The 12,375-nt window shown below is 41.7% G+C and overlaps 1 protein-coding gene across 7 annotated transcripts in view; it reads right to left on the minus strand.

Annotated features, from left to right (window-relative positions):
• ELF2 (E74 like ETS transcription factor 2) overlaps window positions 1-12,375 on the minus strand; it is a 66,662-nt gene that overhangs the window by 49,413 nt on the left and 4,874 nt on the right. For 4 of the 7 annotated variants that reach the window (XM_075127658.1, XM_075127656.1, XM_075127657.1 and 1 more), the window contains exons 2-4: window positions 2,384-2,451; window positions 1,869-2,085; window positions 642-807 (exon numbers count right to left, since the gene is read on the minus strand). In XM_075127658.1, coding sequence (XP_074983759.1) covers window positions 642-807; window positions 1,869-1,940 — 238 coding nt within the window. In that variant the 5' untranslated portion in view covers window positions 1,941-2,085; window positions 2,384-2,451. The remainder of the gene's footprint in view (window positions 1-641; window positions 808-1,868; window positions 2,086-2,383; window positions 2,452-12,375) is intronic. The other 3 variants (XM_075127662.1, XM_075127660.1, XM_075127663.1) reach the window with 1 other exon arrangement.

Here is a 12,375-nt window from a genome sequence, read left to right on the forward strand (position 1 = left end):
GTTACCACCTTTGGTTTACCCTTCTTCCACTGCAGCAAGTTTCCCAGGCCCTGCACACCAGTATTCTGAAAGAAGTACCTACACTTACCTTAACATTGGATGTGTAATATGCCTAACAGAAAAGATTAAATGACAACAATACTTAACAGATTATCTTTACATAACTTTGTTAAACTTGTATGTCTTGACTTAATTACATGAATTAAATGTTGAGGAAGCTAGTTATTGTAAATATTAACATCAAGTTACAATCATTGGCCTATATCCATTTTAATGGGCTGATGCTCCCTTTGGAGCAGTTGCCTGAGGGAACTAAGGCCCAGATTCTCAAAAGGTATTTATGTATCTAACGCCTACAGATTTCACTGGAAGTTAGTGAGTAAATATCTTTGCACATCTGGGTATAAGTAACTCTGCTTTTACTGAACTACTTTAACATCAGGGTCCTAAGTTTATTCCCTCTTAAGTTAATGGAAAGACTTCTATTGACTTTAATGGGAACTGCATAGGACCCCACGTCAGGATCTCTTCTTGTGGGTGAATATAAAGTCACATTCTTCTGGGAGTGCTCGCCCTGAACTCATGGGAGGAGAGGGAGAAGAAAAGTTCATTAAAAACATTTAAAAAAAAAAAAAGTCTACCTGTTTCCACAGTTTCAGTCTCAATTTCTTGTTCCTCTGCTACATCTTGCATCAGGTAAGTTTCATCATCATAAACCAGGACTTGAGCGGCATAACCCTGCTCTAGTCTCGCACTAGGAACTGGTTCCACAATCACTGCTGGGTATTCAGAGACTGGCTTATTTTCCTATAGGGAGAGAAAAAGTCTTAAATATTGAACCACCAAATCTAAACTAATGCTTTCCCCTTCTTTTCTATTGTTTTTTTTTTATATATTTTGTGGAATACCAATACAAAATATTTGTAAAAAGTTATTTTTTGTGGAAGTTAAGGTAAAACTTTTAAAACAAAATTAAAAATAAAGGACCTATCGTAAAAGAAGAGATACTACCAAATCATAACTTGTTTTATATTTAAAGCCAGACGATAACAGCAGAGTTTTAAAATATTTCTATTGTGACAATAAATTTATTTTCCATGAGAATGTTGGCAGAGTGTGTTACGTTTTCCAGTAAAAAAATTCAGATATGAGAAGTAATTCTCTCTCTCCAATGAAATAATTTACATGAATCAGTTTTAGACACGATATTTCCTTTCTGGTAATGTACTTGTTACACCACAGGGTCTTTGGTCCCTATCTTGCAAACACATATTCGCATGCTTATCTTTATGCATCTGAGTGGTCACAATGAAGTCAACTGAACTACTCAGATGTTTAGAGGTAGGAACATATAGAAGTGTTACATACTTAAATCCTGAACCTGCGAACATACTTAATGAGCCAAATTCTTCTTAGTGGTGGGGCACAGGTATAACTGAGTGGAAAATCTGATTAATTATGAACACTATACACAAAGTTATTGCGAGCCATATGACAGTAACACACCTCATTGCTTAACAATACAAAATATGATGATTTAAAAAGTCTTTGGAGCTGGCTAATTTTAAAAGCCTCTGGTCTTCTCTCTTTATATTATACAAATATCAAATTGGAACCCAAAACCCTGTTTAAACTTTTAAAAATGCATTTTATATACAATTCTGCAGTTTAGCAGAAAGTACAACTCTCCATTTCTTCTCTGTGATAAGAGAATATCTAATAAAGGATACTTTTAAAATTGACTAATATCCTGCACTCTTCAGCAACTACTAACCTATTTTACAAAGCAAGTTTACAGTAACCCTTGTTTTTTATATTCAGAGTGATATGAAGTTTGTAGGCAAATAAGTTCTATACAGATTTCTAACCTCCTGATTTTCTACTCCACTGTTGTCAAACTCCAGGCCAGAACCTCCACTGTCAACCACTGCAGATGTCATGGTGCATTCCTTGGAGGAGCTTTGAAAGTTGTTAGTGATCCCAAAGACAGTAATGCTGAAAACTTGAGGTACCAGAGGCTTAAATTCAGTATCCAAGTAGCATGTATCCAGAACACCAGGTTTTTCGTACTGCTAATCAGAGATGCTGAAAAACAAAACGATTTGAGAGAAAGGTATAAAAAAGGAAAATACAAGTTTTGTAAATTCTCAGTTTTGCATTGTTTAAATTTACATTCAGTGCCTTTAAATTGTTACTACTCTCTTCATCAAGAGGGCACCAGCGAGCACTCTACTTCAGACACAATGCACTGATCTTGATAGTTCAACACTCTGAACAAGTAGTCATTTACCATCACACACACAACAGTATTTCCATACCAGCTTTTAATGCTGAGGGAATAAAGTTTAGTTACCTGGAAATTGACAAATAGTTTTACATTTACCTTAACTATATGCCATCATGTGCCAGCAATGCCCCTCTGCCATGTACACTGGCCAAACCGGACAGTCTCTACGCAAAAGAATAAAATGGACACAAATCTGACATCAGGAATCATAACATTCAAAAACCAGTAGGAGAACACATCAACCTCTCTGGCCACTCAGTAAAAGACTTAAGGGTGGCAATTTTGTAACAGAAAAGTTTCAAAAACAGACTCCAAGGAGAAACTGCTGAGCTTGAATTAATATGCAAACTAGATACAATTAACTTGGGTTTGAATAGAGACTGGAAGTGGCTGGGTCATTACACATATTGAATCTATTTCCCTATGTTAAGTATCCTCACACCTTCTTGTCAACTGTCTAAATGGGCCATCTTGATCATCACTACAAAAGTTTTTTTTCTCCTGCTGATAATAGCTCATCTTAATTAGCCTCTAACAGTTTGTATGGCAACTTCCGCCTTCTCCGTATGTATACATATATCTTCTTACTATATGTTCCTTTCTCTGCATCCGATGAAGTGGGCTGTAGCCCATGGAAGTTTATGCTCTAATAAATTCGTTAGTCTCTAAGGTGCCACAAGTACTCCTGTTCTTCTTAACTGTTCACTGTCACTGTCCTTAGCACAACGGAAACATTCTCTCCTTGAAAACCAGAGGTTCAATTCTTTTGGGGCTACTTGTATGCATCCAATCAAATATAGTTTTAAAAAGTTAATTTATGGGACAAGTAACTGTCAGAACAAGTATTTAATAAGATTTTTCTATATTACTCTTTTTCTTTATTGTTTCCCAATACAATAGGGAAGGAAGGAAAGGAAGACGTAAGGTGAACTGATTTTGTAGAAAATGTTGTGATTTTGTTACATGATTTTGGGAAGGAAGCAAATATATCCTATTGCTCTGGAAAGTTTTAAGAGATGATTTATGACCTCAGTAAATACTGTGGTCCAAATCCTCTGGTTTGGCTAACCTATGCTGATCATAAGTCAAGATGAACAAAGTGGTTTGAAGACATTTCTACAGTCCCTAGATTCTGAGGCTGGTCCACTTCCCAGTGCAAGGTAGAATAACATTCAGGCTACTTATTTTACCATGTGTCAGCTCCCAATAGCATTTACTAGCAATTCCTCCATGTCAGGGGCTACAAGGAGGAATGACTCTATTCCACCTGGGAATTCTCTTATGCAGCTGGAATCCTCCAGTGGATGGAGCCACTGGATTTAGTGTTGCCTTGTATTACCCAAGTGATACAAAGAAGCCCTATCACTCTACAGAGCTCGGTCTAGTGTGTGTGTTTCCCTTAAATTATTGTGATAATCAAACCCTTACTAAATACATCAATAAAATTCTCTGACATGGGAAGAACACAGACTGCCTGGTTAGGAAAATGGATCTTACCAAGTCACCAAGCCATTTAATCTCTCACAGAAGACACATCTGACAGCATTAATATTAAGGAATTATCAACTCCCTCCACTTATTAATATCAGTACAACATTTTTAAAGATTGGTAGTGAGCAATTAAGGGAATTAATGATAGGTAAGGAACATGGTATTCAGGTGCAATTACATCTCAAATGGAGTATGAGAATTTTTTAAGTGTCTCTGAAGAAGTGACGAGATTAAAAATAGGATTCAGAGGTCATTTGACATGGATTGCATCAATTTTTGAGTATTTAAGGTTATGTCTACGTGGAGGATTTGCTCACTCTACTGTTGTTGCTCTAGAGCCAATGCATCTGCAGAGATCACTAGCAACAACAGAAGCACTAGTCTCAACTGGTCAGAGTTTTTAGAACTGCGTCACCTAACTAGGCTCAGAAAGGGTCCAGATGATAACAGAAGTAAAGACACCAGTGAGTGGGTCTACATAAGTGCTATAAGGAGGGCTTTGGGATGTATGGTCATTGGGAGGCATTCATGGATAGAGAACAGTTCTCTCGGGATGGACTTCATCTGAGTAGGGAAGGAAATAGACTTCTAGGATGGAGGTTGGCACAACTGATTAAGAGAGCTTTAAACTAGGAATTTGGGGGAGATGGTTGGGAGATGTCCAGGTAATCTCCACGCCAGAATTTAGCATAGAGTGGAAAGAAAATGAAGTAAGAGTGGATACAGCTGTAGGTAGGAGGAAGGGCAGTGTAGATACAAGTCTAATAGGTTATACTGGTAGTAAAATAACCGTGCCTAATAGGGTACAGAATGTGAGTGAGGCCAAACAGCAAAAATTAAGATGTTTGTACACTAATGCAAGGAGCCTAGGTAATAAAATGGAGGAACTAGAGTTACTGGTGCAGGAAGTGAAACCAGATATTATAGGTATAACAGAGACCTGGTGGAATAGTAGTCATGACTGGGCTACAGGTATTGAAGGGTATGTGCTGTTTAGGAAAGACCGAAATAAAGGTAAAGGTGGTGGAGTAGCACTGTATATCAATGATGAGATAGAATGTAAAGAAATAAGAAGCGATGAAATGGATATGACCGAGTCTGTCTGGGCAACAATTAAATTGGGGAAGAAAACTATTAGAGCCTCCCCTGGGATAGTGCTTGGGGTGTGCTATAGACCGCCGGGATCTAATTTGGATATGGATAGAGCCCTTTTTAATGTTTTTAATAAAGTAAATACTAATGGAAACTGTGTGATCATGGGAGACTTTAACTTCCCAGATATAGACTGGAGGACGAGTGCTAGTAATAATAATAGGGCTCAGATTTTCCTAGATGCGATAGCTGATGGATTCCTTCAGCAAGTAGTTGCTGAACCGACTAGAGGGGATGCCATTTTAGATTTGGTCTTGGTGAGTAATGAGGACCTCATAGAGGAAATGGTTGTAGGGGATAATCTTGGCTCAAGTGATCATGAGCTAATTCAGTTCAAACTGAATGGAAGGATTAACAAAAATAAATCTGCAACTAGGGTTTTTGATTTCAAAAGGGCTGACTTTCAAAAATTAAGGAAATTAGTTAGGGAAGTGGATTGGACTGAAGAATTTATGGGTTTAAAGGTAGAGGAGGCCTGGGATTATTTTAAATTAAAGCTGCAGAAGCTATCGGAAGCCTGCATCCCAAGAAAGGGGAAAAAATTCATAGGCAGGAGTTGTAGACCAAGCTGGATGAGCAAGCATCTTAGAGAGGTAATTAAGAAAAAGCAGAAAGCATATAGGGAGTGGAAGAAGGGAGGGATCAGTAAGGAAAGCTACCTTTTTGAGGTCAGAATATGTAGGGATAAAGTGAGACAGGCTAAAAGTCAAGTAGAGTTGGACCTTGCAAAGGGAATTAAAACCAATAGTAAAAGGTTCTATAGTCATATAAATAGGAAGAAAACAAAGAAAGAAGAAGTGGGACCGCTAAACACTGAGGATGGAGTGGAGGTCAAGGATAATCTAGGCATGGCCCAATATCTAAACAAATATTTTGCCTCAGTCTTTAATAAGACTAAAGAGGATCTTAGGGATAATGGTAGCATGATAAATGGGAATGAGGATATGGAGGTAGACATCACCATATCTGAGGTAGAAGCGAAACTCAAACAGCTTAATGGGACTAAATCGGGGGGCCCAGATAATCTTCATCCAAGAATATTAAAAGAATTGGCACAAGAAATTGCAAGCCCATTAGCAAGAATTTTTAATGAATCTGTAAACTCAGGGGTTGTACCGTATGATTGGAGAATTGCTAACATAGTTCCTATTTTTAAGAAAGGGAAAAAAAGTGATCCAAGTAATTATAGGCCTGTTAGTTTGACATCTGTAGTATGGTAAGGTCTTGGAAAAAATTTTGAAGGAGAAGGTAGTTAAGGACATTGAAGTCAATGGTAAATGGGACAAAATACAACATGGTTTTACAAAAGGTAGATCGTGCCAAACCAACCTGATCTCCTTCTTTGAGAGAGTAACAGATTTTTTAGATAAAGGAAACGCAGTGGATCTAATTTACTTAGATTTTAGTAAGGCGTTTGATACTGTGCCACATGGGGAATTATTAGTTAAATTGGATAAGATGGGCATCAATAGGAAAATTGAAAGGTGGATAGGGAATTGCTTAAAGGGGAGACTACAACGGGTCCTACTGAAAGGTGAACTGTCAAGTTGGAGGGAGGTTACCAGTGGAGTTCCTCAAGGATCAGTTTTGGGACCAATCTTATTTAATCTTTTTATTACTGACCTGGGCACAAAAAGTGGGAATGTGCTAATAAAGTTTGCAGATGATACAAAGCTGGGAGGTATTGCTAATTTAGAGAAGGACAGGGATACCCTACAGGAGGATCTGGATGACCTTGTAAACTGGAGTAATAGGAATAGGATGAAATTTAATAGTGAGAAGTGTAAGGTCATGCATTTAGGGATTAATAACAAGAATTTTAGTTATAAGCTAGGGACGCATCAACTAGAAGTAACGGAGGAGGAAAAGGACCTTGGAGTATTGGTTGATCATAGGATGACTATGAGCTGCCAATGTGATATGGCTGTGAAAAAAGCTAATGTCATCTTGGGATGCATCAGGAGAGGTATTTCCAGTAGGGATAAGGAGGTTTTAGTACCATTATATAAGGCACTGGTGAGACCTCACCTGGAATACTGTGTGCAGTTCTGGTCTCCCATGTTTAAGAAGGATGAATTCAAACTGGAACAGGTACAGAGAAGGGCTACTAGGATGATCCGAGGAATGGAAAACTTGTCTTATGAAAGGAGACTCAGGGAGCTTGGCTTGTTTAGCCTAACTAAAAGAAGGTTGAGGGGAGATATGATTGCTCTCTATAAATATATCAGAGGGATAAATACCAGAGAGGGAGAGGAATTATTTAAACTCAGTACCAATGTGGACACAAGAACAAATGGATATAAACTGGCCACTAGGAAATTTAGATTAGAAATTAGACGAAGGTTTCTAACCATCAGAGGAGTGAAGTTTTGGAATAGCCTTCCGAGGGAAGTAGTGGGGGCAAAAGATCTATCTTGCTTTAAGATTAAACTCGATAAGTTTATGGAGGAGATGGTATGATGGGATAACATGGTTTTGGTAATTAAATATTCATGGTAAATAGGCCCAATGGCCTGTGATGGGTTTTCAGATGGGGTAAGATCCAAGTTACCCGGGAAAGAATTTTCTGTAGTATCTGGCTGATGAATCTTGCCCATATGCTCAGGGTTTAGCTGATCGCCATATTTGGGGTCGGGAAGGAATTTTCCTCCAGGGCAGATTGGAAGGCCCTGGAGGTTTTTCGCCTTCCTCTGTAGCATGGGGCACGGGTCACTTGCTGGAGGATTCTCTGCTCCTTGAGGTCTTCAAACTACAATTTGAGGACTTCAATAGCACAGATATAGATGTGAGGTCTTTTTTAGGAGTGGTGGGTGAAATTCTGTGGCCTGCATTGTGCAGGAGGTCAGACTAGATGATCATAATGGTCCCTTCTGGCCTAAATATCTATGAATCTATGAATCTATAAGTGGAGCACTGGTTTGCCTCATTAATATTCACCAAGTACTGATACGGGGGAGAGGCAAACATATAACATATTAGAGTCTAGATAGTTATCTGAGATACTCAGCAGGAAGGCAGATATCTCAATTTTTTAAAAAATGTTTCCAATTTTGCAAACTTTATCAGGACAGGTTTTTTGGTTCTGGGCTTTTTTAAAAAAAATTCTCTATATACAATTATGTTCTTCTCACTGATATTTATCAGAGACTAGTCCCTAGCTGTGAAAAAATTAATTTACACAAATGCAGTGCTCAAACAGGTGTATAGTACTTGATCATGTCAACACCTGATAAGGTATGAAAGAAGAAATATACTTACTAACTTCTACTAACAACATTTTTTGGCTTTAATACAGTTAAATACTAAATTACTCCTAAACATAAATTAATGCATTAGCCTTAACATATGTTTCCAGGAATATTGTAGATGGGAAGATGTAAAGACAGAAGGAACCACCAGATCATCTGACCTCCTTTCTGGATTTTTCCCTAAATGGACAGTGAACTTGAAAAAAAAAAAAAAAACATGCCTCAAATTTTTTTCACCTACTGTAGTAACAATACCTACTATTACTATAATTTTTTAAAACGTTCAATGTTTGATTTGTACATTTGACAGCACACTGCGCATAGTCAGTTTCACTGGTTCCCTTGGCAGTCAGCCTTTTCTTTGGTGAAGAAGAAGTGAACCTCCAACACATAAGCAGTATCCACTGGAGCCATGCACATCTCTTCACCACCCAGGTTCTGTGAATATAAAAAGTGCCATGTCCTCACCTGTCTTTCAGCTCCTTCACTATTCAGAAATCCTTAACTGAAAATTTTGAAAAAAAAGTGGCCGAAGTGGATGAAGAGTAGATCCATTAACACGGTCCTCTAGGAGAGCCACATTTACCAGGTAAACAACCATTTTTAGCTTTTCTAGAATTTCCTGTATGGATCCACACTTGGGAGATTAACAAGCAATAGTGACCCTCAAGGAGGGGTCTGAGTTTGAAATTGATTGATCTGGGCATCAGATCAAAAGGCCAAATTGAGGAAGTAATGCCATGTAAAGGTATATACAGAGCACCAAGTAGAAACTTTGCATATTTCAAATGACACATGCACCATGAGGACATGCCATAAATCTATTTATATTAATATAGTGCCTAGAAATCCCAGTCATGGACCAAAACCCCAGTGCTGACGGTACTGTAATCCCCCAAAGGTGGCTGAACAGCTGCCAAGTTCTAGCAATCAGGAATACATAGATAAATTTGGACAACGTACACTGAGATACTGACCCCAGTCTTTTCCTTCTATGGCACAAGTAGTCTGGGGGACTTCTAGATTGGTTTGGTCCTATTTAAATAACTAGGGTCCTTCTTAAAATGCACCTAACCTGGCTGTCAATGAGGTGAAGGAGAAACAGGAAGAATGGCAATGGCCTGAGTGTGATGGTCTTTGGTTTCCATCTCAATGAGAAATTCAAGGGGAAGACACAGGACCACCTTATTCTTACTGAACACAGTGTACACATCGGGCCCTGGATCTCACTAGCCCTTTGCTGGGTTAATTTATAGGTATGATGAATGCCATCTTCAGAGAAACAGTCGGGAGAATAGTGAACGAACAGTCAGGTTGATAAACAGATCTGACTGTTTTAAATCAAGTAGAAAGACCAAAATTAAGAGAATACAGGACTGTTGCATATCTATCCATTTCTGAGCTGCCCTGGTGAAGATTTTTTCCATTTCATTAAGACAAATTTTCTTGTAGAACACTTCTTGCTTTTCAATAGAATTTTTGGACCTCAACAGAACACTCAGTCTCGTGACCCCACCAGTTCAGAAACTGAACGGTCAGCCTGCGACTATGGCTCCAAGAATAGAATCTCATTCCAACCCTGAGATAAAAGATCCGGTAGACTGGGAAGCAGGACTTAAAGCTCCAATATAAGTTCCACAAAGTTAGAGAACTCAGACTGTCAAGCCCAGGACAGGAATATTAACAACATAAAACTCTGTCCTGTTTGGCTTTCTGAACAATAAGGGTCAGAGGGAATGTGCAGAGCAACTATTGTCCTCCACCTAGGAGAAAGGCACCCATTAGAGATGCTGGATCCTGCCTACCCCTGAAACAAAGATGGGGGCATTTAGGTATTTTCCTAGCTGGTTTACAAATCTAATTGAGGCCCTGCCCCATTTACAGAACATATAACAAACAACTAATTTATGAAAACTCATCCCCTAGATTATAATTTCTGCTCTTGATGGAGAACTATCAAGGTGATCAGATGGTGATTATTTCCCTCCCAAATCAAAATCACTGGGGACGGCTGCTACTAAAGACCCTAGAGTCACATGTGGGTAAAAGTACTCAAAACTTTCTAAGGAACTTAATATTAACGGTTTGCCTTCTTTGAGACAGGAGGCAATAAAGAGCCCACACATTCCATCTCCTCTATTACTGACCACTCAGTCTGAGACTACAGCTATGGAGATGCCAAACTGGGAGCATAAGATTAAAGGCTAGATCATTTTCTTAGAATGATTCTCAATCTTTTCAATCCCAGGACCCTCCTCATCTAGCCATAATTCCACTTCCCACTTAACAATATGGGGAAAGCAAGGTGATTGCAATGCCCTAACACACGGGTCGGCAAACTTTTTGGCCCAAGGGCCACTTCGGGGTTGCAAAACGGTATGGAGGGCCAGGTAGGGAAGGCTGGGCTTTCCCAAACAGCCTGGCCCTTGCCCCCATGTGCCCCCTCCCACTTCCTATCCCCTGGCTGCCCCCCTCAGAACCCCCGACTTATCCAACGCCCCCGCTCCTTGTCCCCTGGGACCCCCCTCCCCTAACTGCCCCCCAGACCCCACCCCCATCCAACCTCCCCCCGCTCCTTGTCCCCGACCGACCCGACCCCCACCCACACCCCCGCCCCATGACAGGCCCCCCAGGACCTCCGTCCCATTTAACCCCCAATCCCCCCCCACTCCTTGTCCCCGACCACCACCCCCCAGGACCCCTGTTCCTAACTGCCCCCAGGACCCCACCCCCTATCCAACCCCACCCCGCTCCCTGTCCCCCGCCTTCTGGGGCCCCCCGACCCCACCCCCTATCCAACCCCGCCCCGCTCCCTGTCCCCCGCCTTCTGGGGCCCCCCGACCCCACCCCCTATCCAACCCCGCCCCGCTCCCTGTCCCCCGCCTTCTGGGGCCCCCCGACCCCCCCCATCCAACCCACCCCGCTCCCTGTCCCCCCCTTCCGGGACCCCCAGACTTCACGGGACCCCCACCCAATCCCCCCGTTCCCTGTCTCCTGACCACCCCCCTCCCCGAACCTCCACCTCATCCAATTGCCCCCTGACTGCCCCCCGGGACCTCCTTCCCCTTATCCAACCCCCACCCCCTTATCATGCCACTCAAAGCAGCAGAACAGGCTTATTGGAAAGCCTGGGAGGTGCGTGGGCGCAAGCCATGCTGCTGGTGTGGCTACAAGGGAGGGGGACAGCGAGGGAGGGAAGAATGGTCCCATGGGCCGTAGTCTGCCCACCTCTGCCCTAATACCTGTTCAAAACTCCAAGGCTGAGAACCCCCGCTTTAAAGGACAGGCTTCTACGTAGAGGAGAACTCAGCCTATTCCTCTCTGGAGATCAGGCCCCTGGCTCTCATTCCCCAAGACTGAGAAGGTCACAAAAGCCAAACAAGGCCAAAGGCTCATGGCTCCATAAGGAAAAGAAGGTGCAGAAGGTTTATAAGACTCCAAAGAACCTCTAGAGATACAGTTCAGACAGGGTAAATGCTGGTCCAGGATAAAAATTGTGTTGAATTCAGACACAGTGCAGCCAGAAAGATAAGGCAAAGCTTAATTACTCCCTAGAGAAGTGTGTGTGCCAAAGCTTAAAGTGGAGTAAAAAGGGGAAAATCCATGCTAGAGTCTATGGGGAGGAAGACGACAAAACCACTGTAACTAGTATTAACAAAGGCACAACCGGCATCATCTCCTCAATCTTCCTGGTTTACAGAGTATCAGCAACACTGAAGCTCCCAGAGCAGAGTTAGAATACTAACATTGCGGGAGCAACAATGAGGCATCATCCCCTTGGTAACAGAAAGCAGCTCGGAGAGTGACTTGGTACCATGTCTTCTGTGACAGATAAGTAGAAATGGGGAGGGGAGAAACACCTGTTACCAGAGCCGTCCCTTGGGTAGGGCAAATATGGGCAACCACTCCAGGCCCCGTGCTTTGGGGGGCCCCGCAGGCCAGTGCGATTGGCTGGCATGCTCGGTCCCAGAAGAGACGAATCCATCACTTCTGCCCGGGGCCATGCACCCCCATTGGGATGGCCCTGTCTGTCGCACTGTACCTCTTCAGCTTCTCCCTCTTGCCATGAAATACTGAGTCTAGATGCCAAGAAACTGCGTTGGAGTTGCAAGTCCATTTAGCTGGGCTCAGCATCAAGGAGCTCCTGGCACTGACATTTACACTCCTCATAGACAAAGGCGAGACTGTGATCTTTGT

The sequence above is a fragment of the Caretta caretta genome, chromosome 4, assembly GCF_965140235.1.
Source record: "Caretta caretta isolate rCarCar2 chromosome 4, rCarCar1.hap1, whole genome shotgun sequence".
In the NCBI taxonomy this organism is placed as follows: domain Eukaryota; kingdom Metazoa; phylum Chordata; order Testudines; family Cheloniidae; genus Caretta; species Caretta caretta.